The 27,605-nt window shown below is 45.8% G+C and overlaps 1 protein-coding gene across 1 annotated transcript in view; it reads left to right on the forward strand.

The window, feature by feature from the left end:
• Positions 1–27,605, forward strand: part of CHKB (choline kinase beta) — a gene marked incomplete at its 5' end in the record, with an annotated part of 89,852 nt that overhangs the window by 58,224 nt on the left and 4,023 nt on the right. The window contains 4 exons of the mRNA XM_082255409.1: positions 5,399–5,486; positions 14,627–14,735; positions 15,664–15,761; positions 24,635–24,716. Coding sequence (XP_082111535.1) covers positions 5,399–5,486; positions 14,627–14,735; positions 15,664–15,761; positions 24,635–24,716 — 377 coding nt within the window. The remainder of the gene's footprint in view (positions 1–5,398; positions 5,487–14,626; positions 14,736–15,663; positions 15,762–24,634; positions 24,717–27,605) is intronic.

Genomic DNA, 27,605 nt, shown 5'->3' on the forward strand with positions numbered 1-27,605 from the left:
TTCCCTTCTAACATTGAACGGTTTCAGGGGTTCTATTCGAACCTATTCACAATGCCCAGGAAAGAGGGCAAGGTGCGTCCAAATCTGGACTTGGGAAGAAATAGAGTCCATCCGTACAGTGGTGGCCTCCCTGCATCAAAGAGATTTCCTGGCGTCCATAGACATATAGGATGCCTATCTTTATATCCCCATCATCGCAGGACATCAGCGTTTTTTCGCTTTCCCAAAGAAAATCCCTGGTTCCCACCAGGAGACTGAACTATCTGGGCCTAAGGTTGGATACATCCTGGGCAAGAGAGTTTCTCCTTGCTGGGAAACTCCAGAAGGTTCAGTCAACGATTCGGATGTTGCTGTCCGTCAATTGGCTGGGACTGATGGTGGCCTTCTTAGAGGCAGTACCGTATACCCAGTCTCATACCCGAATTCTCCTGAAGGAGATTCTTTTGTTAATGGAATCAGAATTCCGATTCCCTGGACAATCGGATCCGGTTGAGCGAGCGGACCAGGAAGTCTCCGATGCTCAACCAGGGGAAGTAATTTCTTCCGATAGTATCCAGATTACCAATAAGGGTATCGGAACTGAGAGCGATCAGATTTTGTATGATTTACTGGATCGAGCAGCTCTAGAGCAGCCCGATTCAGATCCAATTGCAGTGGATCTGTTGGCACCTTGGCCTAACAGGAAGGTGCGGAGGTTTGTAGCTCGCGCCACGATCCTCTAGCGGACGCAGCAGAAACGCTGATCGCACCGTGGGGGCAGTATCAGCTACGGCATGCCTTCCATCCTCTCAAGTTGCTGCGGGAACTTCTTCGCAGGATAGAGGTGGAGGGAATTCCAGTTATTCTGGAAATTCCAGGTTGACCTCGTCGAGCCAGGTACGCCGACTTGGCGAGGCTAGTCGCGGACGCTCCTTGGAGACTTCCTCTCAGGGAGGATTTGCGGTCTCAGGGACCGATCTTCCATCTTGCTTTACAGTCGCTGGTTTAATGGCCTGGCCATTGAGACCCAGGTACTGAAGGACAAGGGAGTGTCAGCTTCAGTTATTCCTACTTCCAGTTAAAGCAAGGAAAGCGACTTCCAGCACATGGAAGTCTTATATTGCATGGTGTGAATCTATTGGATTTCCCCCACAGACCTATTCGGTGACCCGAATTTTGCTCTGTCTGCAACAAGGGGTTGAGCAGAAACTATCCTTGAGCACGATCAAGGGTCAGGTTTTCGGCGTTAGCAATCTTCTTTCAAGAAACCTTTTGGCTAATCATTTCTTGGTGCGGAATTTCATCCAGGGGGTGCGACATCTGGCTCCGCCAGTGTGCGCACCCTTACCGCCTGGTATCTTAATTTAGTGTGATCGGTTCTTCAGAAACTTCTCTTTGAAGATATTAGGGAGATTCCCTTGCTTACATTCCCAGAAGGTGGCCTTCTTGGTGGCCATTACTTCTGTACGCAGGGTGTCAGAACTGGCCGCATTATCCTGTCGTTCCCCAGATCTGGTGGTTCATAGGGATAAGGTGGTTCTTCTTCCGAATCCATCCTTCCTTCCTAAAGTGGTTTTCATAAGACTGACTCACTTTTTGTGATCACGGATAGCCCTTGAAGGGGGTTGCCTGTGTCTGCCGCGACCATATCTACATGGATCAGTCAGACGGTGGTACAGGCTTATTCTATTAAGGGTCGGAATCCTCCGTTCCCTGTTAGGGCGCACTTCACTCGAGCGCTCAGTACTTCCTGGGCCTTTCGCCATCAGGCGTCGGTGGTCCAGGTATGTAAAGCGGCCACCTGGTCGTCGGTACATACCTTTACAAAATTTTATAAAATTGATGTGATGGCATCGGCGGATGCCTCATTTGGCCGCAAGGTTTTGCAGGCCGCAATTTGAGGAGACCGGTGGTCTACCTCGAGGGTTTTTTTCTGTTTGAAAATTTTTTTGTTGAGTCTCATCATTAAGGATGAGCATTGTAAACTTCTAGTTGGCACCGGTTGGGCCTTCTAGATTTGGATTTGATTTCCATTTTCCCACCCCTCATTTGTGATACTGCTCTGGGACTTCCCGAAGGTGCTGTATCACCGAGGACTACGTCTGTCAATGAGCGATAGAGAAAAATGGATTTTTGTAAAATCTTACCGTAAAATCCTTTTCTCTTAGCTCATTGACAGACGTAGTACCCGCCCCTCTGTTTTTGAGTTGGGTTGGGTTAAATTCTCTAAGCACTGCTTTTGTGACATAACTGATTTGCTGTGGCGGAGAGAGAGAGGATATACCCTCGGGGACTGCCCCTGGGGTGTGGCCAGAGCATTTTTCATTTCCTGTCTAGTCCTACTCCTGTGGAGGCAACATAACCCGAAGGTGCTGTATCACCGAGGACTACGTCTGTCAATGAGCTAAGAGAAAAGGATTTTACGGTAAGATTTTACAAAAATCAATTTTTTTGGATCCTCCTCCAGCAAGGTATTTTGTCCGAAACCTTCCAAGAGACACAACAAAAGCCCTGGCTATGAAGGACCTATTAAAGGACTTGATGCGACAGGGAGTTGTGAGTCAAGTATCATCAGAAGTATGACATCAGGGATTCTATTCTGATAAGGAAACCTTCCGGGGATTTTCGCCTCATTCTCAACCTGAAACCATTAAACAGGTCAGTCCTGTACAAACGATTTCATATGGATTCAATCTTCACTGTCAGGAATTTCTCGACCAAAAGATGCTTCATTGCATCGATCGATTTAAGGGACGCTTTTCTGCATATTCCCATAGCCCTTCAGTCCCAAAGGTTCTTGAGGTTGGCTGTGGATATGGGAAAGGAAATCCTCCATCTGCAATTCAAAGCCCTTTCTTTCGGCCTTTCATCTGCCCCTTGAATCTTTACAAAGATAATGGCAGAATGCGTGGCGCCTCTCCGCCTTCAGGAAGTCTCGGTGATTCCATACCTGGACGACCTCCTCTTCTTTGCTCCTTCCAGGGAAAAATTGCAAGAAGGTATGAGCAAGGCCCGCAGTCACTTAGAATCCTTTGGTTGAACCCGATTGTGAACCTTCAAAAGTCAAGCTTCACTCCAGCTCAGCGGGTACAGTTTCTAGGCTTTCAGATAAATTCAATGGAACAGAATCTTCCTTCCAGAAGAAAAGAAAAACAAAATATAGAGTGTAGTAGCCATGCTACAGACAAATCAGCAGTTATCGGTCAGAAGGGTTATGTCAACCTTGGGAAACCTAACCTCAGCTATACCAGCCATTCAATGGGTGAAACTCCATTTTAGACCACTCAAATATTTCCTGCTGAAGGTTTGGGGGGTCACAGTCCAAAAACCCTAGAAACAAAAGTAAAAATCTCCACCAAAGTCAAAAGGACCCTCTGGTGGTGGAGAAATCAAGCAACTTTGTCAAGAGGCTTACTATGGACCTTCCCGGTCGAAGAAAGAATGACAACAGATGCCAGCATGTGGGGATGGGGAGACTGGGATCAGAATCTGGCACAAGCAAGTTTGGCCAGTCCTTTGAGTTTTCTTCTGGGTTATGCGTTTCCCCCCTTTCAGCTCATTCCGCTGGTATTATGGAAAAAGGAAAGGGTGTCAGTGATTCGGATTGCTTCGTTTTTGGCAGTAAAACCTTATTTTCAGCTCCCTCTTCAACAGGATTTGCTGCTTCAGGGCCCATTATGTCACCCGTAGGTGGTCAGGCTGAACCTCACCGCCTGGTATTTGAGGAGCAGATATTAAAACCGTTCTCAAGATATTCTCCCGACTTTTTGTCCTAACTCTCCAGGGGCTAAGTAAAGACTGTTTCACAATCCTAGATGTGAGAAGAATGCTGTTACACTACCTAGAGGTAACCAGGGACTTTAGGTCTTCGAGCTCTCTCTTCGTTCTTTTTCAGGTAACAAGAAGGGCCACCAAGCATTGAAGGGGTCAACTGCCAGGTGGCTTAGGTCAGCTATTTTAAAAGGCTTACTACCAAATGAAATTATCTCCCCCGCCGAAAATTTGAGCACACTCTACTAGAGCTCTTGCCACTACATGGGCAGAAAAAGCTGGTGCCACCCCAGACCAAATTTGTAAGGCGGCTACGTGGTCAAGCTACGTTTGTACGCCATTATAGGTTGGACCTTCTGTCAGCAGGGGACCAGGCTTTTGGCAGAAAGGTCCTTCAGGCTGTGGTCCCTCCCTAATTAGCAAGTCTCGTTAATCCTCTCCCGGTGCTGTCCTGAAAGACGTTAAGGGAAAATTCAAGTTAGACTTATGCCCCGTACACACGTGCAGATTATCTGAAGACTTTTGTCTGCAGACTTACCAAAACCATATAATATGAGGTCAAACCTAAACACTTTTAATTTGTATGCAATCCGGCAGGCCCTTGCACTACATAGAAAAGGTAAATCTGAAGACAAAAGTCTTCAGATAATCTGCACGTGTGTACGGGGCATTACTGGTAACTTGTTTTCCAAGAGTCTTTCAGGACAGCAGCAGCCTGCCCTGTTAACCATATTTTGATTATGTGTTCCAGCATGGGCCAGAGGTACTCTTCTACAATTGAGGAACTGTGGGGAGAAGCCTACTTTTAAAGCTTGGTGGAATGGGTGTTTCCTGTTGGTGAGAGGGAGGAGCCATCTCTCAAGGTGCTGTCCTGAAAGACTCTTGGTAAACAAGTTACCGTTAAGTCTAACTTGAATTTTTTAATATAGGCTTCCCGTGAAGCATTGCACATTCAATGTCAATTCAGTCATCTGTCAGCTTCACTTGGGATACAGTTGTATAGGTGCTGACACAGGAGGCTGAGGAGGAATTTCTTTAAATCTAGGAATTACATAGTTGGCAAAGTAGAACTAAACCCATCAATTAACGGTTAACCAAAACAATTACATTCAAGGCATGCCAAAAATAAAAACACGTTTGCTTGTGCTGGCAATCAACTAAAGTCATCAAATGGTTGGTGTCACAACTAATCACATGCAGAGCCATGGCAACTACAGATTAAATAGAGACTAAGATGGCTGCTTCTTTGGCTTTAAAGGATTGGAGGGTTTAGTTCTGCTTTAAATTCCGGAATGCCACTTATTATTTTTATACGATTATTTTCTTTGCCCTGGAAGACATCTATGCTAACCCTTAGCGAGATTTCTGTATATAAATAAATATTAATATAAATAAATGTATAAGAACACTTTTAATTACACACTTTCAATACAACACTTTTTTGGGTAAATGTAAGTAGTTACAATACATAAAAGTATATTGCAGTGTATATGGAACTTTACATTTATTTTTTTTTACGAAGAATTAATTTTCCATTTATGGGTGACTTGAAATTTGCTGGCATGTGTCATTTTTGTGAAATATACACCTTAAAGTAGATGTTGGAGTGTTTGACTGCCTAGAACAATTGCAAGTATTTTTCTTTCAGGAAACATTTTGCTATTGTCAGCTCGTTCGACCCACCCATCAGATAAGCTCATGCTCATTGACTTTGAATACAGCAGCTACAATTACAGGTGAGCCTAAACAATGTTGTGCTGAGTTCTGTTTTGCTCCATAGTTATTTTCCACGCTAACTCTGATACTATCTCCATGCTGTATCAATGCAATAGTATTAGGGCCTGTTCACACATGGGTTGACCTCCGTTTACTGCACTGGAAGAATGCAGGTCACTGCATGGACACCTAGAAATTGTTCTCTAGTCCTGTACACACTTCAATGCTAGTGTCATGTGCAGTATGTTGTATTAAAATGCTAAATGCATGCAACAAGTAAATGTAGTTTTATTGGAGAGAAAAAAATATATAGCTTTATATTGTTTTATTCCTTAAGCTGGTCATAGATGGTTCAGCAGGGACCAGCTTAATTTTGATCCATTTATGCCTGATCTTGTTTGACAGCAGTCAATGAATTCACCAGCCTTACAAGGACGTGTGTGTGTGTGTGTGTGTGTGTGTGTGTGTGTGTGTGTGTGTGTGTGTGTGTGTGTGTGTGTGTGTGTGTGTGTGTGTGTGTGTGTGTGTGTGTGTGTGTGTGTGTGTGTGTGTGTGTGTGTGTGTGTGTGTGTGTGTGTGTGTGTGTGTGTGTGTGTGTGTGTGTGTGTGTGTGTGTGTTTCTCTCTCCCTCTCCACCACCCTCCCTCCCTCTTCACAGAGAGGAAAAGGATGTGATGTCAGAGGAAACCTAAATGCATAGAAAACTTGTCCGCGCGCATACAAATGTGCGTCAGAACACATCCAATGGGAGGATATGCGCATTAATTTTTCAAGCACTCCTATGCATCTTACTGCACGTTTGTGTGAACAGGCCCTTGGGCTACTTTCGTGCTAGCCTACCTCCCCCCTGAAAAAAGTTTGCAGTGGATAGCTTTTAAGAGGGCTGTGAAAGAAGGTTAGCAGGCTTTCAGGAGTTAATACTGCTGTTTTTTTTTTTTTGGGGTGGGGGTTTGGGGGTTTTTTTTTTTTTTTTGGTTTTTTTTTAGTTTTTATGGGGGGTTTTTAGGTTTGTTTTTTTTTTTTTTTTTTTGCTGCATGTTAACTTTTCATTGCAGGGCTGCACTACAAATGTGATTCAATGGTTTCTCTCAGTTGTGGAGCAGCCCCATTCACTTTGACAGGCAGGGCCGCTTGTTGGTGGGTAGTAAAAAAATGCATATCAACTTCCTGTTTTTACCACTGCCTGAGTAAAAGGAATCTTAACATGTACTTTTGCTTATTGTTGCCTCCGTAAATATAATTTGCTGCTTTTTTTTACCAGCTTTGACTCAAGGCGATAAGCAAAAAAGGGGCAGACTTCAGACCTTGAGTGAAATGTTTCTTATTTTTTTTTTTTTGTACAAGGGGATTAAGGTGTAGAGAGGCTTAAATGTAAATCAGTCAGCTGGTAAGCAGTGGGAAGCATAAAGAGCTCTAGAATTTCCTGGTAGCGGGCTGCGCTGACTTTGGACTTTATAAAACAGTGGACCAACCCCAGCATATGACATGGCTCCCCACATCATCACTGACTGTGGAAACGTAAGACTTGACCTCATGCAACTTGGATTCTGTGCCCCTACACTCTTCCTCCAGACTCTGGGACCTTGATTTCCAAATGAAATGCAACATTTTCCACAGTCCTTGATGATTTGGGGAGCCATGTCATCTGCTGGTATTGGTCCACTGTGCTTTATCAAGTCCAAAATCAGCACAGCCCTCTATCGGGAATCTCTAGAGCACTTCATGCATGGATTACTGAAATAACCATATTTAAGGGGATGACTGCTTCTGCTGCAACCATTTCCAGAAGGATCTGACAGACGGTGGTGCAGGCCTGTTCCATTTGGGGCTTGATCCTCCTTGCCCTGTTAAGGTGCATTCTATGAGTGTGCTTAGTGCCTCCTGGGCCTTCCATTATCGGGCATCAGTGATGCAGGTATGCAAGGCAGCCACATGGTCGTCTGTGTAGTCTTTCTTAAAATTTTATAACGTGGATGTGTTGGCATCTGCGCATTTTGGCCTTCAGGTTTTGCAGGCTGCTGTAGGAGAGGTTTAGTCCCCTTTGAGGGTGTATTTGTTGTTTTTTGTCAGGTGAGCTTCAGTTGTTCATGGTTGAGCTCTTGTTTTGCCTGGTTGGCTATGTTTTTAGCCTTTGGGAAGTGTGTTTGTTTTTTTTTTTTCCTGCTGTTATTCGCACCCCTCATATTGACACTGCTTTGGGACGTCCCATCGGTCAATAAGATATGGTGCTCTGTCTGACAATGAACGAAAGTGAAAACCTGGATTTTTGTCTTACCGTAAAATGCTTTTCTCTGATGTTCATTGACGGACACCGCACCCGCCCCTCTATTGAGTCAGGTTTTGTTCTTCTGACACTGCTTGTTACAAAACTTAAGTCCTATTGCAGGAAGTGGTAGCATACCCCCTGGGACTGCCCTATAGGCGTGGTAAAAAAAAAATCAAGATTTGGAGCTGTCTGTCAATGAACATCAAAGAAAAGGATTTTACGGTAAGACAAAAATCCAGTTTCTTTATCGTTCATTGACGGACGCAGTCTTCTGTTCTCAGTAGCAGTAGGGTTATGCTGCCCCCTACAGGAGTAGGACACTAGGCAGAAAACAGTTCTGGCTACGCCTATGGGCAGTCACAGGGGGGTATACCCTCTCTTCCTGCTATAGGATGTCAATTTTAATGTGCCTAGTCAGGAGTAAGGACCTAGTTCCTTGCTGGGATCTCTGGTCCTGGCAAAAGTTTTTTTTCTAGTTAGATCTATAATCAACTATGCCGGATCTGGGCGATGGGCTGGATATTTAGATCCAGTGGTCCCCCAGCCGGCCAGCGAGCTGATCCCAGCTCCGAATTAGGTCGGCCGCAACATAGTCCACCAGGCGTGGGCTGGCCCTGCGAGTTAACGTCTCTCCAGGTCGCATATGACCGGGTCTAGGCCTGAGTCGCAGCGTTCCTATTGGCCGACAGCCCCCCACTTCAGCGGCGATGGGTTCTGTCAGGAGATGGCTCCCGCCTGTTCCTGATATGGTGAGTAAACTGTTCCACCCCCCCATCCCCCTGGCAGGTTTTTGGGGTGGACGCAGTCCCCTCCTTGGGACGGTCAGACCCTCAAGTTTCCGGGATCCCTTAAGCACCCCCCCCCCAATCACTACTGGGGCTATGAGGCGATTGGAGCTACTCCTGGGGGTTGGGACTGGGCGTAGGCCAATGGTGGGGGGATCTTCGCCGCCAGCAACTGTATGATCGATCGTGCGGGGGGGGGTTGCCTGTTTCACCCCCTTCTTGTCGATCCCGTCAATGAGGCTGGGGGGGTTCCCCTCGAGGGCCACTAGAAGCTCCGTAGGCAGTGCGGTGCCGTCATTTTCTTGTAGGCTACATGTGCTGAGGAGATCGGCAGCCATCTTGGTACATCCAGCACGGCCATTTTGCGTAGTATCCCATTGTAAATCAATGGCAGCCATGTTCTTGGAGTCCCTAGAGGCGGTTTTATGTGGTGGTGGAGCCCTTCCCTATACCCTAGTGCTGACACTCAGGTTTTTCTATGAGGATCAAAATCGCTGCAGACACGTGCTGTGCAGACGTTCTGGGCATTCCTGGTGCGGGTGGTGAGTCGGGGGGAGGGGGGGTCTCTCTTACCCCTGGCTCATCAGCCACCGCAAACGTGGGTCTCCTTGCCGGGTCTACTACCTCGCGCCCTGTCTCCTCTAATAGTGAGAATGACTCCTCCCCCTCCGCTACCACGCAAGAAAAGGCGCCGGTGGACGCACTGGTTGTTTCTGTGCGTGAGACCCTAAAAATAGCGGACGCAGCCGGCGACTGGGGCGCAGGTTATATTTGACACTCACAAGCCATCCAGAGCGGTTAAGGTTTTCCCTCTTCCTGCGTATTTTGACAAAATGGTCAATAAGAGAGTGGGACCGTCCAAAGCGTGGATCAGACTAAGAAGTCTTTGACTGATCTACCTTTTCAAGGTGATCGCCTGTTTGGGGCTACCGTTGATGACATTATCAAAGGTCTTACAGGGGGTAAGAGTATGTTTCTCCCACAGGCTAACAAGAGTAAGGACCCTCATCGTAGACCGGGTCTCTCCTTTTCTCCACATGAAAAGTTTTTTTCGTCCCTCAGGGACGAGTGATAAAGGATCAAAGTCCTTCAAGGCCCCCTCGGGTGGCTCCAAGCGACCCTGGCCTGGAAAACAAAAAAATCGGATTTCTCCAGTCCTGCGGATAAGGCCGCTTCGGCCTCAAGGTGTGCCCTCACCCGTATCTGGGGTGGAGGGAAGTCTTTGCCGATTCCCGGGACCCATGGTTATCCCGGATACGAGACAAGTGGGTTCACGAGGTCATACTGTCCGGTTACAAGATCGAGTTTCGATCTGTCCCTCTGGTAAGGTTTTACCCCTTCCAATGTGCGACTGTCCTCGGATCACTTACAGGCTCTCTTTATGGCGGTACTGGACCTGTTACAACAAGAGGTAATAGTTCCGTTCTCTGAATGTTTTCAGGGCTTTTACTCAAACCTGTTTACGGTCCCCAGGAAGGAGGGCAAGGTGCGTTCCTATTCTGGACCTAAAGGCACTAAATTGCTTTGTGCGTGTTCAAAAATTCAAGATGGAACCCGTTCGTACGGTGGTGGCTTCCCTACACCAGGGGGATTTCATAACCTCCATAGACATCAAAGATGCCTACCTTCACATCCCAATATGTGGAAGGCCCTTAACGGTTTCTGCGTTTTGCCGTGAGAGAGGATCACTATCAGTTTGACGTTACCCTTTGGTCTCGCCTCTGCTCCTTGAGTGTTCACAAAGGTGTTTGCTCCGGTCTTGGCTTTATTACGCCAGCGGGGGATATCGGTCCTAGGTTACCTGGATGATCTGTTTCTCAGTGCAGAGTCTCCCACAGTGCTGGTGACAAACTTGGAGATCACCATGAGAACTCTGGAGGAGTTCGGGTGGATTCTGAATCTCCAGAAGTCATCCCTGGTTCCTTCCATGAGACTGGACTATCTGGGCCAGACTTTGGATTCGTTCTCAGACAGGGTGTTTCTTCCTCCAGACAAACTTCAACTCCATTCTGCAGTTCCGCTATTGCTGTCCAGCAAATGGTTGTCCCTTCGGACTTGTATGAGAGTTCTGGGACTGATGGTGTCGTCCTTCGAGGCGGTACCTAATGCTCAATTTCACTTGAGAATACTCGTAGGAATTTCTTCTCAAATAGAACAAAGACCCAAGTTTTCTGGACAATCCGATCCAGTTGAGCCAGGTGACCAGGGTGTCCCTTTTTATGGTGGCTTTGGTTCCCGACGTTTAAACAAGAAAAATCTTTTTTCCCCATTTAGTGAATAAATGTTCTGGAGCTAAGAGCGATCAGACTTTGCCTAGTCCACTGGACGGAGCACCCTCGGGGCTGTCCAGTGTGTATTCAATTGGACAATGCCATGGCTGTGGCTTATGTCAATCACCAAGGGGGCACCAGGAGTATCCTGGCAGCCTTAGAGGTGGCAAGCATCCTTCGATGGGCGGAACACTTTGTTCCAGCTCTCTCCGCTGTTCACATTCTAAAGGCCCATACACACGTACCGATCGTCGGCCGAAAAGCTTTGGCCGACGACCGATCTGCCGATTGTAGGCTTGTTAGTATGATGCCTCCGACAGCCGACAGCGCACATTCGGCCGAAAAGAATCTGTCATGCAAGCATTAAAATTTTTGTATGCCGACACCAGAACGGCCGATTGTTCGCCAGTCAGTACAGAATTCGCCCGACAGACCGCAGATTTGCAAGACTGGGCATGCTCAGAAAAGGAAAAACACAGGGAAAGTTAACCATTACATGACATCACTTCTGCAGTCGGCTGTAGTCGGCGGAAAAAATTCATGTGCTGTCTTTGCACTTTTCAACAGACAACGACAGCCCGGGGACAAAAGACGGCCGATCGTTCGCCGACGATCGGTACGTGTGTACGGGCCTTTAGAGTGGAAAATTGGTAGGCGGATTACCTCAGTCGGCAGACCTTGGCTCCAGGGGAATGGTCTCTCCATCCGGAGGTGTTTTAGCAGCTGTGCCTTCATTGGGGCACTCCAGACGTAAATCTGTTGACGTCTCGGAGCAACAAGAAACTGCAGAGGTCTGTGGCCTGCTCTCAGGACCCTCTGGCAGACGCCACAGACGCGCTGGTGGCTCCATGGGATCAAGGGTCAGGTTTCGGCCTTGGCAATTTTTTTCCACAGGCCATTAACCACCCATTCTCTGGTACGTCGTTTTATCCAGGGAGTGCGACTTTTGGCTCCTTCGGTGCGACTTCCGTTGCCACCTTGGGATATTAATTTGGTGCTATCGGTTCTCCAGAAACCTCCCTTTGAAAATTTTCGGGAGATTATCCTGATTACTTTATCTCAGAACGTGGCCTTCTTGGTGGCTTCACAGGGATAAAGTGGTACTTCGTCCACCTTCCGAAGGTGGTTTCCAGTTTCCATTTAAATGAGGACATGGTGTTAACCCTCCTTGTGTCCTTAGCCTAAACATCCTAAGGAATTTGCACTGCATACTTTGGATGTGGTTCCAGCAATCAGGGTGTACTTGGCGACTACTGAGTTTTTTCTAAGGCCAGATTCACTCTTTGTTCTCACGGATGGACCAAAGAAAGGGCTGACTGCATCTCCTGCGACTATTTCCAGATGGATCAGACAGACGGTTGTGCAGGCCTATTCAATTAAGGGTCATGTTCCACCTTTCCCTGTTACGGCACACTCGGCCGCTTAGTGCTTCCTGGGCTTTTTGGCATCAGGCATCTGTGGTTTAGGTTTGTGTAACGGATCAACTGGTACCCCAACTGGGTACCTCCATTGACGGATGCTCCTAGTGCTTCCCGATGGCTCCAAGCACTCCACCAGACACCATAACCACCTCAGACCCCACGAACCGCCGCAGCTTGGTTGGGGTCTCGCCGCCTCCTACCCTCCCTGGACCTACGACGAGGCTCCTGGTTCTAATGGGTGAACCGCTTTCCCCAGAGAGTGAAGCAGGAACAAGTTCTTACAAGAGCTTAGTGATTATTCAAGGGAGTATGCAGATCATAGCAATCCCTTGTAGAAGATTCCCCCAATGAGAGACAGGACTCTAGATTGAGGGTGAAGTGGAACTCGCTGTTCACACACATGCACAAAGAGCTATACACTGTGGGACAATCCCCCCTCCCCCTTTGCAGCCAATCCACATACACATATACATCCCATAATAAGTTTATCTTAAGGCAGACAGAAACAATAGAACAATTGAATACAGGCACTTACCAATAACAAACCCCCATCTCACTATCTAGCAAGGGTCTGAGACACTCTATTCTAGCAATCTGAAAAGTCAAACCATTCATCTTCACACATTTCCTGAGAGATATTGCTGACAAATATTACTGTCCCATCTGAAGCCATCCAAACCATTCTCTCAGCGTCCCCAAGTATCTGTCCCTTGCTCCCAGTGAGGGTCAACACCGTCACAGTTTGCAAGGCGGCTACCTTTTCTTCTGTTCAAACTTTCACGAAGTTTTAGAAGGTGGATGTGCTAGCATCTGCAGATCCTTCCTTTGGCAGCAAAGTTTTGCAGGCCGCGGTTTTAAGGTCATTTTTAGTCTCCCTTGAGGGTGTTTAATGTTTTTTCAGGTGGGTCTCATCTTGTTGTTCTGACGAGTCCTATGTTGCCTGGTTGGCTTTGGTTCAGTCTTGGGGAATTATTTTCTGCTGTTCCCACCCCTCATTTTTATGGCACTGCTTTGGGACATCCCTACTGCTATTGAGAACAGAAGACTGTGTCCGTCAATGAACGATGGAGAAAATGGGATTTTTGTCTTACCGTAAAATCCTTTTCTCTGAAGTTCATTGACGGACACAGTACCCTCCCCTCTATTATTTGGTTGGGTTGGTATTGTTTTCTCTGACACTGCTTTGATACAAAACTGACATCCTATAGCAGGGAGAGCGGTTATACCCCCTGGGACTGCCCATAGGCATAGCCAGAACTTTTTTCTGCCTAGTGTCCTACTCATGTAGGGGGCAGCATAACCCTACTGCTATTGAGAACAGAAGACTGCGTCCGTCAATGAACTTCAGAGAAAAGGATTTTACGGTAAGACAAAAATCCAATTTTTTTCAATATGAAACCAAAATCAAGAACATGGGGGACATGCCCTTAAACTAACTGGAGGAAAGTTCAAAACTCATTTTAGAAAGTATTTTACTGAAAGAGTGGTTAATGCTTGGAATAACCTTCCAGCAGGGGTACTTCCTGGTAAGATCGCCTCATTGTCCGGCCCCTCGTCCTTCCCACCGCTGCCTTCTGGGACGTGTGTGTCCCAGAAGACGGGGGGACCATTCAGAAAATGCAGCATGACTCGCGCATGTGCAGTAGGAAACCGGCCGTGAAACCAGCTTGGGGTACCGACATCACGGGATCCCTGGATAGGCAAGTGTCCTTTTTTATATTAAAAGCTTTAACCCATGCTGGCAATGTTTGTTGAAAAACCCCAAAATTGAGACTGCTTCAGCTTACTCTTGCGTATTCTCAGTATATATGGATATTTGGTTTGCTTGAAAAATTCCACATAGGTAGACAAATGCCAAACACGGTTTCTCAACTAGGGTTCCTCCAGTAGTTTCTTAGGGGTTCCTGGAGCAATAACCAATTTCTGACTCTCATAAGTTTCCACTGACACCAATGTCTTTTTTTTAGCTATCTGTAAGGGGTAATTCCTCCCAATGACCACAAGTGTAAGGTGCATTCTTCCCACTGACCATCACACTAATGTATTATGAGCTGTAGATATAGTCATTAATAGCAGGGGTTCCCTGAGTGCGGAATTTTATTTCAAGGGTTCCTCTGTGCTGAAAAGGTTGAGAAAGGCTGACTTGACAGATGGATCATATCCAGACTTGTGTATGTATTGGAGGCCTGGCAGGAATAGAAGTTTGTCGCATACCACAATATCTGCACAGAATCAATCAGCTTTTTTTAGCCAAAATAATTAAGAGGAGGTCTGGGCTGTTCATTGCTAGCAGTATTGGAGCCCATAAAATAAATTAATGTTTTTTATGTCAAGAAAGGAGAGCGCTCATATCGCACACCATTTTTCAATGTTTATGCTGTGAATGACAAACCGGTCTTCTCTTTTCAACCCCTACAGAGGATTTGACATTGGGAATCACTTTTGTGAATGGGTATACAATTATCATAATGATGAGTGGCCATTTTACAAAGCAGAATGGAGCAACTACCCAAACCGACAGCAGCAGGTACATATCCATGATAATTAAAGTCGTTTGCATTAAAAACTAATACAAACCTTAGTTTTATATAACACAATAGATATCAAAAATATAAGCAGTTAAGTCATGCGTCGTAATTGGCTTATCTTGATACTTCATGCTATTAACAATAAAGCTGCACTCCGTAAATAGCACGTCTTGATACTTTATTTTATTCCCAATAAAATGGCTGCATACATGTAGTCTCCACCCAAAAAAAAACATTCCCTAAACACTTTTCACCCAGATAGACATCTTCACAAAGAGAGTAGGATGGACTCTGACCAACAAGCCTATCGGGGTAAAACGCATTTAGGGCTGTGTTTTTTGGGCGGAGACTACGTGTGTGTAGCTGCTTCATTGGTCATATAAAATAAAGTCATATAAAATAAAGTATCAAGACGAGCTATTACGGAGTGCCACTTTATTGTTGATAGCATAGAGTAGGAAGACCAGCTAATAATTGAGTGTGACTCATCTTATATTCTTGTGTTGGAGTGAAGATGGACTACTGGAGCCAGCACCTGGATGATCTGTGGATGTTTGGAGAAATGCTGTGGATTTTGGGTATGCTGTGAAAGATATCAATGCTTGTTGAAGTCTTAATTGGGTTAATGGATCAAAGGAATGATTAGTTGCTGGCGAAACAATACCACTTAAACTTTTATTATCGATCATGAAAGTCACTCTATCATTCCCAAATTGCTGCTCAATGGTAGTCTGGCAGTAGTGACAGTTATTTCTGTGGTTTAGGCAGTGAGGGAGCGCTCGATAGAAAACCCAAGAACAACTTGAGCAATTCAGTCTCAGGGGAAATGTCACCAGAAAAAAAAGCTACTTAGTTGAATTTGGTATGGTGATTAGTGTGTCACACTTTAACTTTGTCTTGTTCATCTTTTTTACTCTGACATGGTAGCTTCACTTTTTCCTCTCATACCTGATGGAAAATAATCCTGAGCTCAATGAGGAGGATCGGCATGTTCAGGCGGAGGCAATGTTTATTGAAGTGAACAGGTAAGAAAATGCATTAATTGTGGCCAGGCTGTCAGTATTTTCCCACTCTCTTTATTTTAAACATAGCACTTCCATTTAGTTGCCTGTTTTCCCTGTCTTTATAAAATCCCAAATTTAAAACCCATCTCTTTCTGTCCGTTTCTTTTATAGTAAAAACAAAGTACAGTGTTCATTTTTGTGGAGTGTATCTCTTAAAGTACAACTAAAAGCAAAACTTTTTTTTTTTTTTTTTAGTTTTTGATAGAGCGAAGAGGGATTAGAACACCTGTCAGTTTTTTTTTTTTCACCCTCTCTATTTGTCCTGATTACGGTTATTATTTAAAATGAAAGTAAAAGAAAATCCCAAATTTTGGGCTGTCCCTAGCAAACTAATAGAGGTCAACCCTCTAATTCAAACACTCTAGTTCTAGTGACCTGGGGTTCCCCAAGGCATTCCCTTAATCTGCTTCAGTATGTTTTCAGTATGAGACAGGAAGTGAAGGAAATCTCGCCAAAGGGACACAGATGGCAAAACCGGGGTTATAACCCTCACTTACTGTATCCAAAATGGGAAAAAAAAGTTTTTGCCTATAGTTCTACTTTAGGATTTTGCTGGGAGCATTTCCACAGAGACAAGGTGAAAGTTCTTCCATCTGACACCTATTTTATTAGTTTTTTTTGTTTTCTTTGTTCCATAACCAAACTTTAATACATAACAGAGGTTTCCCAAAGCTCAATGGTTTCGCTAAAGCGGGGGCAAAACGGCAGTTCGTGTTTTTATACGTTTGTAAACTGGAATTTCAGCAAAAGAGTAGCCTGGATATGTGAAAACAGTTCCTTAAGCTCCACCTGCTGGAAGAAGAAACAAAGGCAGCATGTGATATTTCAGATTTACCTGACAAGAAAAAAAAAATACATTTCATAACTGAGTTGAATGACTCTTAGACACTGACTGTGAGATGACAGTAAATTACATCCACTGTGTAGTTCTGCAGAGTAGAAAGCAGAGCCTTTAAAAGTAAGTATGGTTAACCATGCTAAATAAATATGAATATAGATCAACCATAACTTTGACCTCAGACAGGTTAATTGACAAATGCATGTGAAAGTCCGTTGGATATATTCGGCAGTAATGTTGTCCATGAAGTTGATGTGTTGTATGCAGAAAAAAATTGGGCATTGCAGGTTGTTGTGTATGGGGCTGCATAGCCGCAGACCTATCAGGGTGCCATGCTGTCCCGTGTCCACAACCAAAAGTGCCTACAATGGGCATATGAGCATCAAAACTTGGCCACGGAGCAATGGAATAAGCTGGCCTAATAAACAAAACAATGAATTTATGGTGTTGATCTGCCCATCAAATTCTCTAGATCTTAATCTAATTAAGAATCTGTGTGCTAGAAATGGAAGCCCAATCCATGGTGGCCACACCTTGCAATTTACAGGAATAAAGGGTCTGCTATTGACGTACAGGAATAAAGGGTCTTCTACTGACGTACAGGAATAAAGGGTCTGCTACTGACGCTTTGGTGCCAGATACCACAGCATACCTTCAGAGGTCTAGAAGCGTCCATGCCTAGATGGGTCAGGGCTGTTTTTTTGGCTAAGAGAGGGGGAACATACATACAGTATCTCACAAAAGTGAGTACACCCCTCACATGTTTGTAAATATTTTAATATATCTTTTCATGTGACAACACTGAAGAAATGACACTTTGCTACAATGTAAAGTAGTGAGTGTACAGCTTGTATAACAGTGTACATTTTCTGTCCCCTCAAAATAACTCAACACACAGCCATTAATGTCTAAATCGCTGGCAACAAAAGTGAGTACACCCCTAAGTGAAAACGTCCAAACTGGGCCCAAAGTGTCAATATTTTGTGTGGCCACCAATCCACCATTATTTTCCAGCACTGCCTTAAACCTCTTGGGAATGGAGTTCACGAGAGCTTCACAGGTTGCCACTGGTGGATGTTAGCGACCTTGCGCTCCTCCACCTTCCATTTTGAAGATGCCCCACGGATGCTTAATAGGGTTTAGGTCTGTAGACATGCTTGGCCAGTCCATCACCTTTACCCTCAGCTTCTTTAGCAAGGCAGTGGTCTTCTTGGAGGTGTGTTTGTGGTAATTTATCATGTTGCAATACTGCCCTGCGGCCCAGTCTCCAAAGAGAGGGGATCATGCTCTGCTTCAGTATGTCACAGTACATATTGGCATTTATGGTTCCCTCAATAAACTGTAGCTCCCCATTGCTGGCAGCACTCATGCAGCCCCAGACCATGACACTCCCACCACCATGCTTGACTGTAGGCAAGACACACCTGGTTGCCGCCACACATGCTTAACACCATCTAAACCAAATAAGTTTATCTTGGTCTCATCAGACCACAAGTCATGGTTCCAGTAATCCATGTCCTTAGTCTGCTTGTCTTCAGCAAACTGTTTGCAGGCTTTCTTGTGCATCATCTTTAGAAGAGGCTTCCTTCTGGGACGACAGCCATGTAGACCAATTTGATGCAGTGTGCGGCGTATGGTCTGAGCATTGACAGGCTGACCCCCACCCCTTCAATCTCTGCAGCAATGCTGGCAGCACTCGTACTTCTATTTCCCAAAGCCAACCTCTGGATATGATGCTGAGCAAGTGCAGTCAACTCCTTTGGTCGACCATGGCGGGGCCTGTTCTGAGTGGAACCTGTCCTGTTAAACCACTGTATGTCTTGGCCACCATGCTGCAGCTCAGTTTCAGGATCTTGGCAATCTTCTTATAGCCTAGGTCATCTTTATGTAGAGCAACAATTATTTTTTTCAGATCCTCAGAGAGTTCTTTGCTATTAGAGGCCATGTTGAACTTCCAGTGACCAGTATGAGAGAGTGAGAGCGATAACAACACCAAATTTAACACACCTGCTCCCCATTCACACCTGAGACCTTGTAACACTGAGTCACATGACACCGGGGAGGAAAAATGGCTAATTGGGCCCAGTTTGGACATTTTGAATTAGGGGTGTACTCACTTTAGTTGCCAGCGGTTTAGACATTAATGGCTGTGTGTTGAGTTACTTTGAGGGGGCAGCAAATTTATACTGTTATACAAGCTGTACACTCACTACTTTACATTGTAGCAAAGTGTCATTTCGTCTGTGTTGTCACATGAAAAGATATAATAAAATATTTACAAAAAAGTGAGGGGTGTACTCACTTTTGTGAGATACTGTACGTACATATATACATGCAATGTGCTGAAACAAGGTTTTAAAACCTAACCGCCCGTGATATATCCTTTCCTGCATTAAAGTGGTTGTAACCCTCTGAAATGAAAATGAACAGAACCTATCCCTCTATAGTGTGTACTTGCCTCAATGACAGAGTATGATTTCTGTCTATTCCATCTTCCCTCTGCATTAGTCACTTCTGACTGGTTATCCCGTCACCAAAGAATCGTGGGAGACTGGCCCTAGGCTGCTACCTCTCTGATAGCGACAAAGGATGTACTCTCCAGTTGGTAAATTCTTGGATGTGTACTGAGGAGCACCTCGTACAATCTCGCTTGAAGGATTTTTTGAAAGATTTAATGGTTAACGGCATCAAATACAGCCAATGCATATGGGTCCCCCTTCTTCACAGCTTGATCAGTCAATGCTGACCACTTCCATACTGGTCATCACTTTAACCTGTTGCACTTTGAATGGCACGGTCATGCAACACCGTACCCATAATATTTCTTTGAGACAGATAGAGATTTCTGTTGGTGGTATTTAATCACTAGAGTGTTTTTTTTTTTTTTTTTGTGTCTAAAAAAAAAAAAAAATGAAAAAAGAGAGAACAATGAAAAAAGAGAGAACATTTTTGGAAAAAAAAAAAGTTTCTCCTTCGTTCATTGACAGACACAGCTGTCATTCTTGACCATTGGGTTATACTGCCCCCTACTGTAGTAGGACACTAGGCAGAAAACTTCTGGCTACACCCATGGGCAGTCCCAGGGGTATACACCCTCTCCCTGCTATAGTCATTCAGTTTTTTTTCTGCCTAGTCAGGAGTAAGGACCTAGTTCTTTGCTGGAAATTTTGGTCCCGGCAAAACATTTTTAGATGCCCCTCCCCTTCCACATACTCTGGGGCTGTTTGAGTGGTCTGGTCACTGGCCTAGGATGGGGGCAGGGCGCTAACAGGCCATGGGGGCCGAGGGGTGGGCCGCCGGCGACTGCACGATCGACTGCAGGGGGGAGGCAGTGTTTGTACCTGGTACAGACTCCTGCCAGGGCCCTCTGTCCTTGAGGCCTAGTCTCCCAATTCTGGGTCCCTGCATAACTTGTGGTGCCGCACAGTAGTCCGGCAGACATTTTATTCTGGTTTGCCATTGCAAATAGCGGTGGCCATGACAGTGGAGCCCTGTGGGTGGCTTTTTTTGGCAGTGGGAGCCCCTCCTCATCCCCTGGTGCTGACTCCTGGATCTTTTCACTTCCTAGTGACTCATGGAGTCTTTGGAGCACATTTCTCCACCTGGTCCCCCCTCTGAGGCTGCGGGGCCCTCCAGGTCCCATCCATCCATCCATATGTGGATGACGGTCCTGGAGTCCCTTGTGTCCCAGGTGGAGGCAGCTTGTGGGTGACGGGCTAGCAAAAAGCACCCCCTGCCTTCCCCTGTCTCATCAGATCCTGAATCTGATTCGGCCGCCGCGGACATGGGTCACCCTTCTGGGTCTCGAACCACGCGCCTAGAATACTCTAATAGTGAGGATGATTCCTCCACGTCTTCGACCGTGCATGAAAAAGCGCTGGTGGATGCACTAATTGTATCTATGTGTGAGACCCTGAAGATGGAGGACGCAGCTGGAGCTGCGACGGAGGCGCAGGTACCCTTTGGCACTCACAAGCCATCCGGAGCGGTAAAGGGGTTTCCTTTCCCTGCTTATTTTGACAGAATTGTTGCTAAAGCGTGGGGACGACCAAGTGTCCCTGTGGGGTTCCGAAGCGCTTTACTAGGCGTTACCCCTACGAGGAGTCCCTTAAGAAGTGGACTGTCCCACCGGTGGTGGAGCCTCCAGTTTCAATATTCAAAACAGTTTGAAGAGTCCCCGGGCTTTAAGGACCCGGGAGGTGGAGGCTGTGGCCCGCACTTTGTACACCTTAGCTGGTTCGGCAGTGAGTCTGGTATTTACAATTTCCCTGGTGTCGCAAACCCTGACCAAGTGTGATAAGCTCCTACGCCGTGACCTGGAGGGAGAACAGCTCCACCCTGCCTTTGCTGAGCTGTCGGACCAGCTGGTGCAGGGGCTGCAATTCATCTGTGATGTCTCTTTTTGGATGCGGCTCCTCTGATGGCTTGCCTCTGTTTTGGCAGTGGTCCTTCGGCGTGTCTTTTGGCTCAAATGCTGGTCTGCGGACCAGACTTCTAAAAAGGCCTTGACTGATCTTCCCTTTCAAGGAGGTTGTCTGTTTATTTGGAGCTACCCTGGATGACATCATTAAAGGTCTCAAATGGCGAAAGAGTACCTTTCTTTCGCAGGCTACTAAAGGGCTAGGAACCTCGTCGTAGACGTGGACTTTTTGGTCTCGCCTCCGCTCCTTGGGTCTTCACAAAAGTGTTGGCTCCAGTGCTAGCCTTGCTACACCTACAGGGGATTGGGGTACTGGTCTACTTGGACGATCTACTGCGAGCGGAGTCTCCCATCTGCTCTGGTGGAGAACCTGGAGATCACAATACGAACTCTGCAGTAGTTCAGCTGGATTTTGAATTTTCAGAAGTCTGCCCTGGTTCCAGGCACAAAGCTGGACTATTTGGGCCTGACTCTGGACTCGGTCGTAGCCAGAGTGCTACTTCCTCTGGACAAACTCAGGGGATCTGGACACTGGAAGAGTACAGACTACCGATCTATGTCCTGGAACTCTGAGGAATCAGACTGTGTTGGGATCATTAGACAGATCGTTTACAGGGATGTGCAGTCAATCAGACAATACCACGGCCGTGGCTTATGTCAGTCACCAAGAGGGCACAAGAAGTGCCCTGGCGGCTCTGGAGGTAGCCGGCATTATAAGGTGGGCAGAGCGGTTCATTCCAGCCCTCTCCGCCATGCACGTTCCTGGGGTGGAATATTGGCAGGCGGATTACCTCAGTCGGCAGACGTTGGACGACGGGGAGTGGTCCCTTCATCCGGAGGTGTTTCATCAGCTCTGTCTCCGGTGGGGCACCCCTGAGGTGAATCTGTTGGTGTTTCGGCCCAACCGAAAGGTGCAGAGGTTTGTGGCTCGGTCAAGGGATCCACTGGTTGAACAGAAATTGGCCTTGAGTGCCATCAAGGGCCAGGTATCGGCCTTGGCGCTCTTTTTCCAATGACCTTTGGCCACAAACTCCCTGGTGTGCACTTTTCTTCAAGGTGTCTGACATTTGGTTCCTCCAGTGCAGGCTCCATTGCCGCCTTGGGATCTTAATTTGGTGCTTTCATCTCTACAGAAGCCTCCCTTTGAAAATATTAGGGAGATTCCCCAGGTTACGGTGTCCCAGAAGGTGGCCTTTTTGGTGGCTATCACCTACGCGCACAGGGTGTCTGAACTGGCGGCGTTATCCTGTCGTTCACCTTATCTGGTGATTCTCAAGGATAAGGTGGTGCTTCGCCCCTGTCTGTCATTCCTTCCTAAGGTGGTCTCTGATTTTCATTTGAAGACATTGTGTTGCCTTTCCTGTGTCTCAGGCCTAAACATCCGAAGGAAATTGCCTTGCATGCCTCGGGTTGTGGTCCGGGCAATTAGGGTGTACCTGGAAGCTACAGAGTCTTTCAGGAAGTCAGACTTTGTGCTCACGGATGGACCTCGCAAAGGGTTGTCCACTTCCTTTGTGACCTTTTCAAGATGGATCAGACAGACGGTGGTTCAGGCCTATTCCGCCAGGGGTCAGGTTCATCCTTTCCATGGCAAGGCGCACTCTACCGGGACGCTTAGTGCTTCCTGGGCCTTCCGTCATCAAGCGTCCATGACGCCGGGTTGTGAGGTGGCCACCTGGTCGCCGGTGCACACTTTTACAAAGTTTTATAAAGTGAATGTGTTGACATCTGCGGATGCTTCCTTTTGGCTGCAAGGTTTTGCAGGCTGCTGTTTTGGAGGACCTGATCCTCTTTTAGGGTGTATTGGTTTTTTTCATCTGGGCTCCAGTTATTTTAGTTGAGCCCCTGTTGCCTGGTTGGATAATGTTTTGCTTTGGGATTTTTTTTGCCATTTCTCACCCTTCATGTTTTTACACTGCTTTGGGACGTCCCAATGGTCAAGAATGACAGGAGCTGTGTCCGTCAATGAACGAAAGAGAAAATTGGATTTTTGACTTGGTATAAAATCCATTTCTCTGATGTTCTTTGACAGAGCACCCACCCCTCTGTAGCGTTGCACTGCTTGTAACAAAGCGGAGTGACTGTAGTCGGCAGAGGGAGTATACCCCCTGGGACTGCCCATGGGTGTAGCCAGAATTTTTTTTTCTGCCTAGTGTCCTACTCCTGTAGGGGGCAATATAACCCAGTAGTCAAGAATGACAGGAGTTGTCTGTCAATGAACATCAGAGAAATGGATTTTACGGTAAGTCAAAAATCCCATTTTTTTTTTTTTTTTTTTTTTTTTTTTTTATTTTACAAATAAGTAATTTTTCTTCACTTATGTCAACTGATGAGGCTGAACAGATAGGCACTAATGGGGCTGCACTGATACTTGAGGGACTGATGACCAGTGCCCTGATTATCAGTGTAAACCATGTACTTACAGCCTTGCCTGTTATCTGCAATCCATTCCTCACACAGACACCGCATGTGAGGAAAGGACTGCCGATAACCGGCAAGTCTGCTTACATGTGATTAGCTGTGATTGGACACAAATGATCACATGGTATAGGGTTGGGGTGATTGGCCCTTTACTGCGATCTGTGATCAGCTGTGTCTGATGGACACAGCTTTAACAGAGCACACCCTAGATGGCGCGCGGGAGGCGGGGTTCTGGGATGATGTTCATGGACGTCCAAGCCTGAACAATGGCCCTCCTTAGCCGTCTTTTGGCAATAGCGTGGTCAGGAGGTATTTAATGAAGTTGCGAAAGCGTGCACCAAGAAGGGCCTTTGTTCAGGCTTGATGATGACTTGTGTCTTCTGATGACCCTAAAGTGGAGGCTTTTTCCCCCAAAACACATTAGATGTATTTGACGCTTTAACCATTAAATGTTTCAAAGTCCTTCAAGTGAGATGAACTTTCGTACCACACGCATTCATCAGTACACATCCAAGAATGTCATTTAATTTGGCATAAATAAGTGGTAGAATACCTTTCCAGTGGACAGTGACTTGGATCATTACGGTTTTTAAGAGCTATGGTGGCTGAAGAATCCTCAGGCCAGAAACACTTCTAGATTGGTCAGATGCCTGTCCTCCCACTGTGCACTACCTTTGTCCAACAGCCCCTTCATTTCCACACACCACTGTTGCAGAGCATAGATGTTTCAGCAGTTGTGGACTTCTATGTGACCATTACCATTCTCCTCATTAACAAGGTGCTTTCACCCACAGATTTGTTGTCTGAATGTTTATTGCCTTTCACACTATTGCTGTAAACTCCAGAGGGTGTAATATGTAAGACTCACAGGAGATCAACTGTTTCTGATTTTTTTTTACAATTGCCTGTCAATTTTCCTCTTATCGGCCATTTAACAGCCATTCGCACATCTTCCCATTCTAATGTTTGATCAAACAAATGAGCCTGATTAATATGTTTGCTTTGTGTGTGTGTGTGTATAGCCACATAATTTAGTTTTTGGTTGTTTTGTATTTAATATTGTGATCACTAAATGTACACTATGTTATGAAAGGTATGTTTTTATGTGTTAACAATCCTTAATAACCAGTAATTGCTATATTTTGACCGCTTTAGGTTTGCTTTGGCTTCACATTTCTTCTGGGGCCTCTGGTCTATCCTGCAGGCAAAAATCTCAACTATTGAATTTGGTTACCTAGTAAGTATGTGTTTAAATACATAATTTAATTCTAATACTTTAGTAAAGTGGGTGAATCGTCTGTGTTTAGTATTGGCTGCATTTTTAGGCAACCTATAATGGTTCTGGGTCTTTATGACCACTTAAAAAAAAAAAAAAAAAAAAAACATTTTGTAAAAGCAGACAGTTACAGGAGGTGTCAGTGAACTATGTGGGTGCTGATCTGCGCCCTCGTAGTTCATTGAGAATTACAAGCTATCTGCTGTGCTGGCAGACAGGACTTATAGTTTATTCATTCACAGATTACAGAAATCCCACACAGACGCTTCATTTTTAAATGTGACAGCTCTGCCCACTGTCAGAGGGAATAGGGGTTGAGGGGGCTGGGTGCTGAACATGTTACACTTTAAATATGGGTGTAACACATGTTCAGAAGGTGAACTTGAAAGAAGACTTTAACTTTGTCTTAGAGAAAAAAAAAGCCACATAGTGGGGCAAAGGACTAGTCACCAGTATTGCTTATATTGCCTAAAAAGTTTTTTTAAAAGCGAAGTTCACCATTACATAAAAATAAAATACATTTTGCAGGTAAAAAATGTGCATTTATTGTTTTTTAAAACAAGAGCCTGCAACGTTTGCACCCCTGATCATCTGATCGTGTGCGCAATGTAAGGCTCCTGCACCTATTGCCTACAGCTCTGTTGCTTGTACCTCCCATACAGGTTGTCTTTTGCAAAGCTGTAGGCCGTGTGAATTAATTATGGTCGTGCTAATCAGTGCACCCACTGTACATGCAAACTACAAGTCCATCTGCCCCAGTGTCAGATGGTACTTGTAGTTTATTTACATTTTTATTTGACATAAACCAAGACACATATACAATGCCTATAAAGAGTGAGTACATAAATTGCCACCCTGAGCACCCGGGATTAGACACCTGGGTATCTTTAATGGGCCCACCATCAACAAATTTCATGATAGGCGCTGCTTCTTCAGGATGGGACAGTTATTAGGTATTGCACTACATCATCATAAAAATACAAAAATGTAATGCATCTCTAAATATCTTCCATTAAAGTTTTAAGAATGAATATACAATAGAGAAGAGTGTGCTCACCTTTTTCTCAAGTCATTCATCAGGGCAGCATCTACAGTCCTAGGCAAAAGTTAAAGCAGGTGTGAAAAAATGCTGTAAAGTAAGAATGCTTAAAAAAAATATATTTTAATTGTTTATTTTTATCAATGGTGTGACTACCCTTTGGCTTCAAACCCGCATCAATTCTGCTAGGTACACCTGCACACAGTTTTTTGCTGATAGGTTCCAAACATCTTGGAGAACTAACCACTGATCTTCTATGGATATGAGCTGCTTTAAAGCCTTCTGTCTCTTCATGCAACCCCTAACGGACTGTATTTTGAGATCAGGGCTCTGTGGGGACCAAACTATCACTTCCAGGACTCCTTGTTCTTGTTCTTCTTTACATTTAAGATAGTTCTTAATGACATTGGCTTATGTTTGGACTGTTTGCTGCAGAATAAATTTAGGGCCAATCACACATCCTCCAGATGGTATGACATGATGCATAAGTGTTTAGCCTGTATTTGTCAGCATTGAGGACAATATTGATCAGGAAGAGGACAGTGGATGCAGTGGTTTGCCAAGGAAACTTAATGCAGCAGATGAAACGCATCATGCTTACTTCCCTTCAACATCAGAAGATTTCCAGCAGTGCCATTAGCACAGAACTGGTGGGACCCAGGTACACCCATCAACTGTCCTGAGAAGTCTGGCCAGAAGTGATCATAATGGATGAATTACAGCCTAAAAGTCATACCTCTGACCTAGAAGCAAGGCTAAGTAACTCAACTATTCACAAAAACATAGGAACTGGGGTGCAGAAAAATGGCAACAGGTGCTCTGGACTGATGAGTCAAAATTTGAAATTTCTCTATCGTTCATTGACAGACCCAGCTCCATATTCTTAACCATTGGGTTATGCTGCCCCCTACAGGAATAGGACACTAGGCAGGGACTGCCCCATAGGCGTGGTATACACCCACACACTCTGCTATAGTCTTCAGTTTGTTTCTGCCTAGTTTAGGAGTAGGACCTAGTTCCCGGCTGGGACTTCGGTCTTGGCTTGCTTTTTTATTTCAAAGGGAACCTTTGTTAAAAATTTTTTATTTTTTAACTAGTTATGTTCCTGAGAGAATGGCAATCAACAGCCGGACTGGATATTCTAGATCCTTAAGGTCTCCCTGCCCAGCCAGCACGCTTGTGCAGGTTATAGCCCAGCGCAAGGCCTCGCCACAACAGAGCCCCAGTAGCCGGGGGGCTGGCCCGCGAGTGAAAACACCTCGCCGGGACGCACAGGACTTGGTTCGGCCTGAGTCGCAGCAGACCCATTGGCCGTCAGCACCCCCACCCTGAGTGGAGGGGCAGTCTGTCCGGAGTGGTGCCCACCCAATATTGTTGGTATGGTGAGTAAGTTCCCCCCCCCCCCCCCATAACTGGTGGTCTCGGGGTGGACGTGGGCGCCTCCCTGGGAAATTCGGACCCTCAGGTACCCCTCCATACCAGGCTCCCCCAAGGCCTCCCTACCCACCAGTCACGGAGGTCCCTACCTAAGTCAGCGATGGGGGGGTGTGGGGGGTCCCTGCTGGGGAACCCCCCCCCCATGCCACTTATCGTGCATCAACCATCAAGGGGGCACCAAAGTGTCTTGACGGCCTGACTCCTGACATTGATCTGTTAGCTTCTCGCCTCAACAAGAAGGTTCAGAGGTTTGTAGCCAGGTCTCGGGATCCTTTTGCCAATGCCACAGACGCACTGGTGGCTCCTTGGGGTCAGTATTGACTGATCTTTGTGTTCCCTCTGCTGAAACTCCTGCTGAGTATTTTGCGCAGAAT

Source organism: Pelophylax lessonae (assembly GCF_965119305.1).
Source record: "Pelophylax lessonae genome assembly, chromosome: 4".
Lineage (NCBI taxonomy): Eukaryota > Metazoa > Chordata > Amphibia > Anura > Ranidae > Pelophylax > Pelophylax lessonae.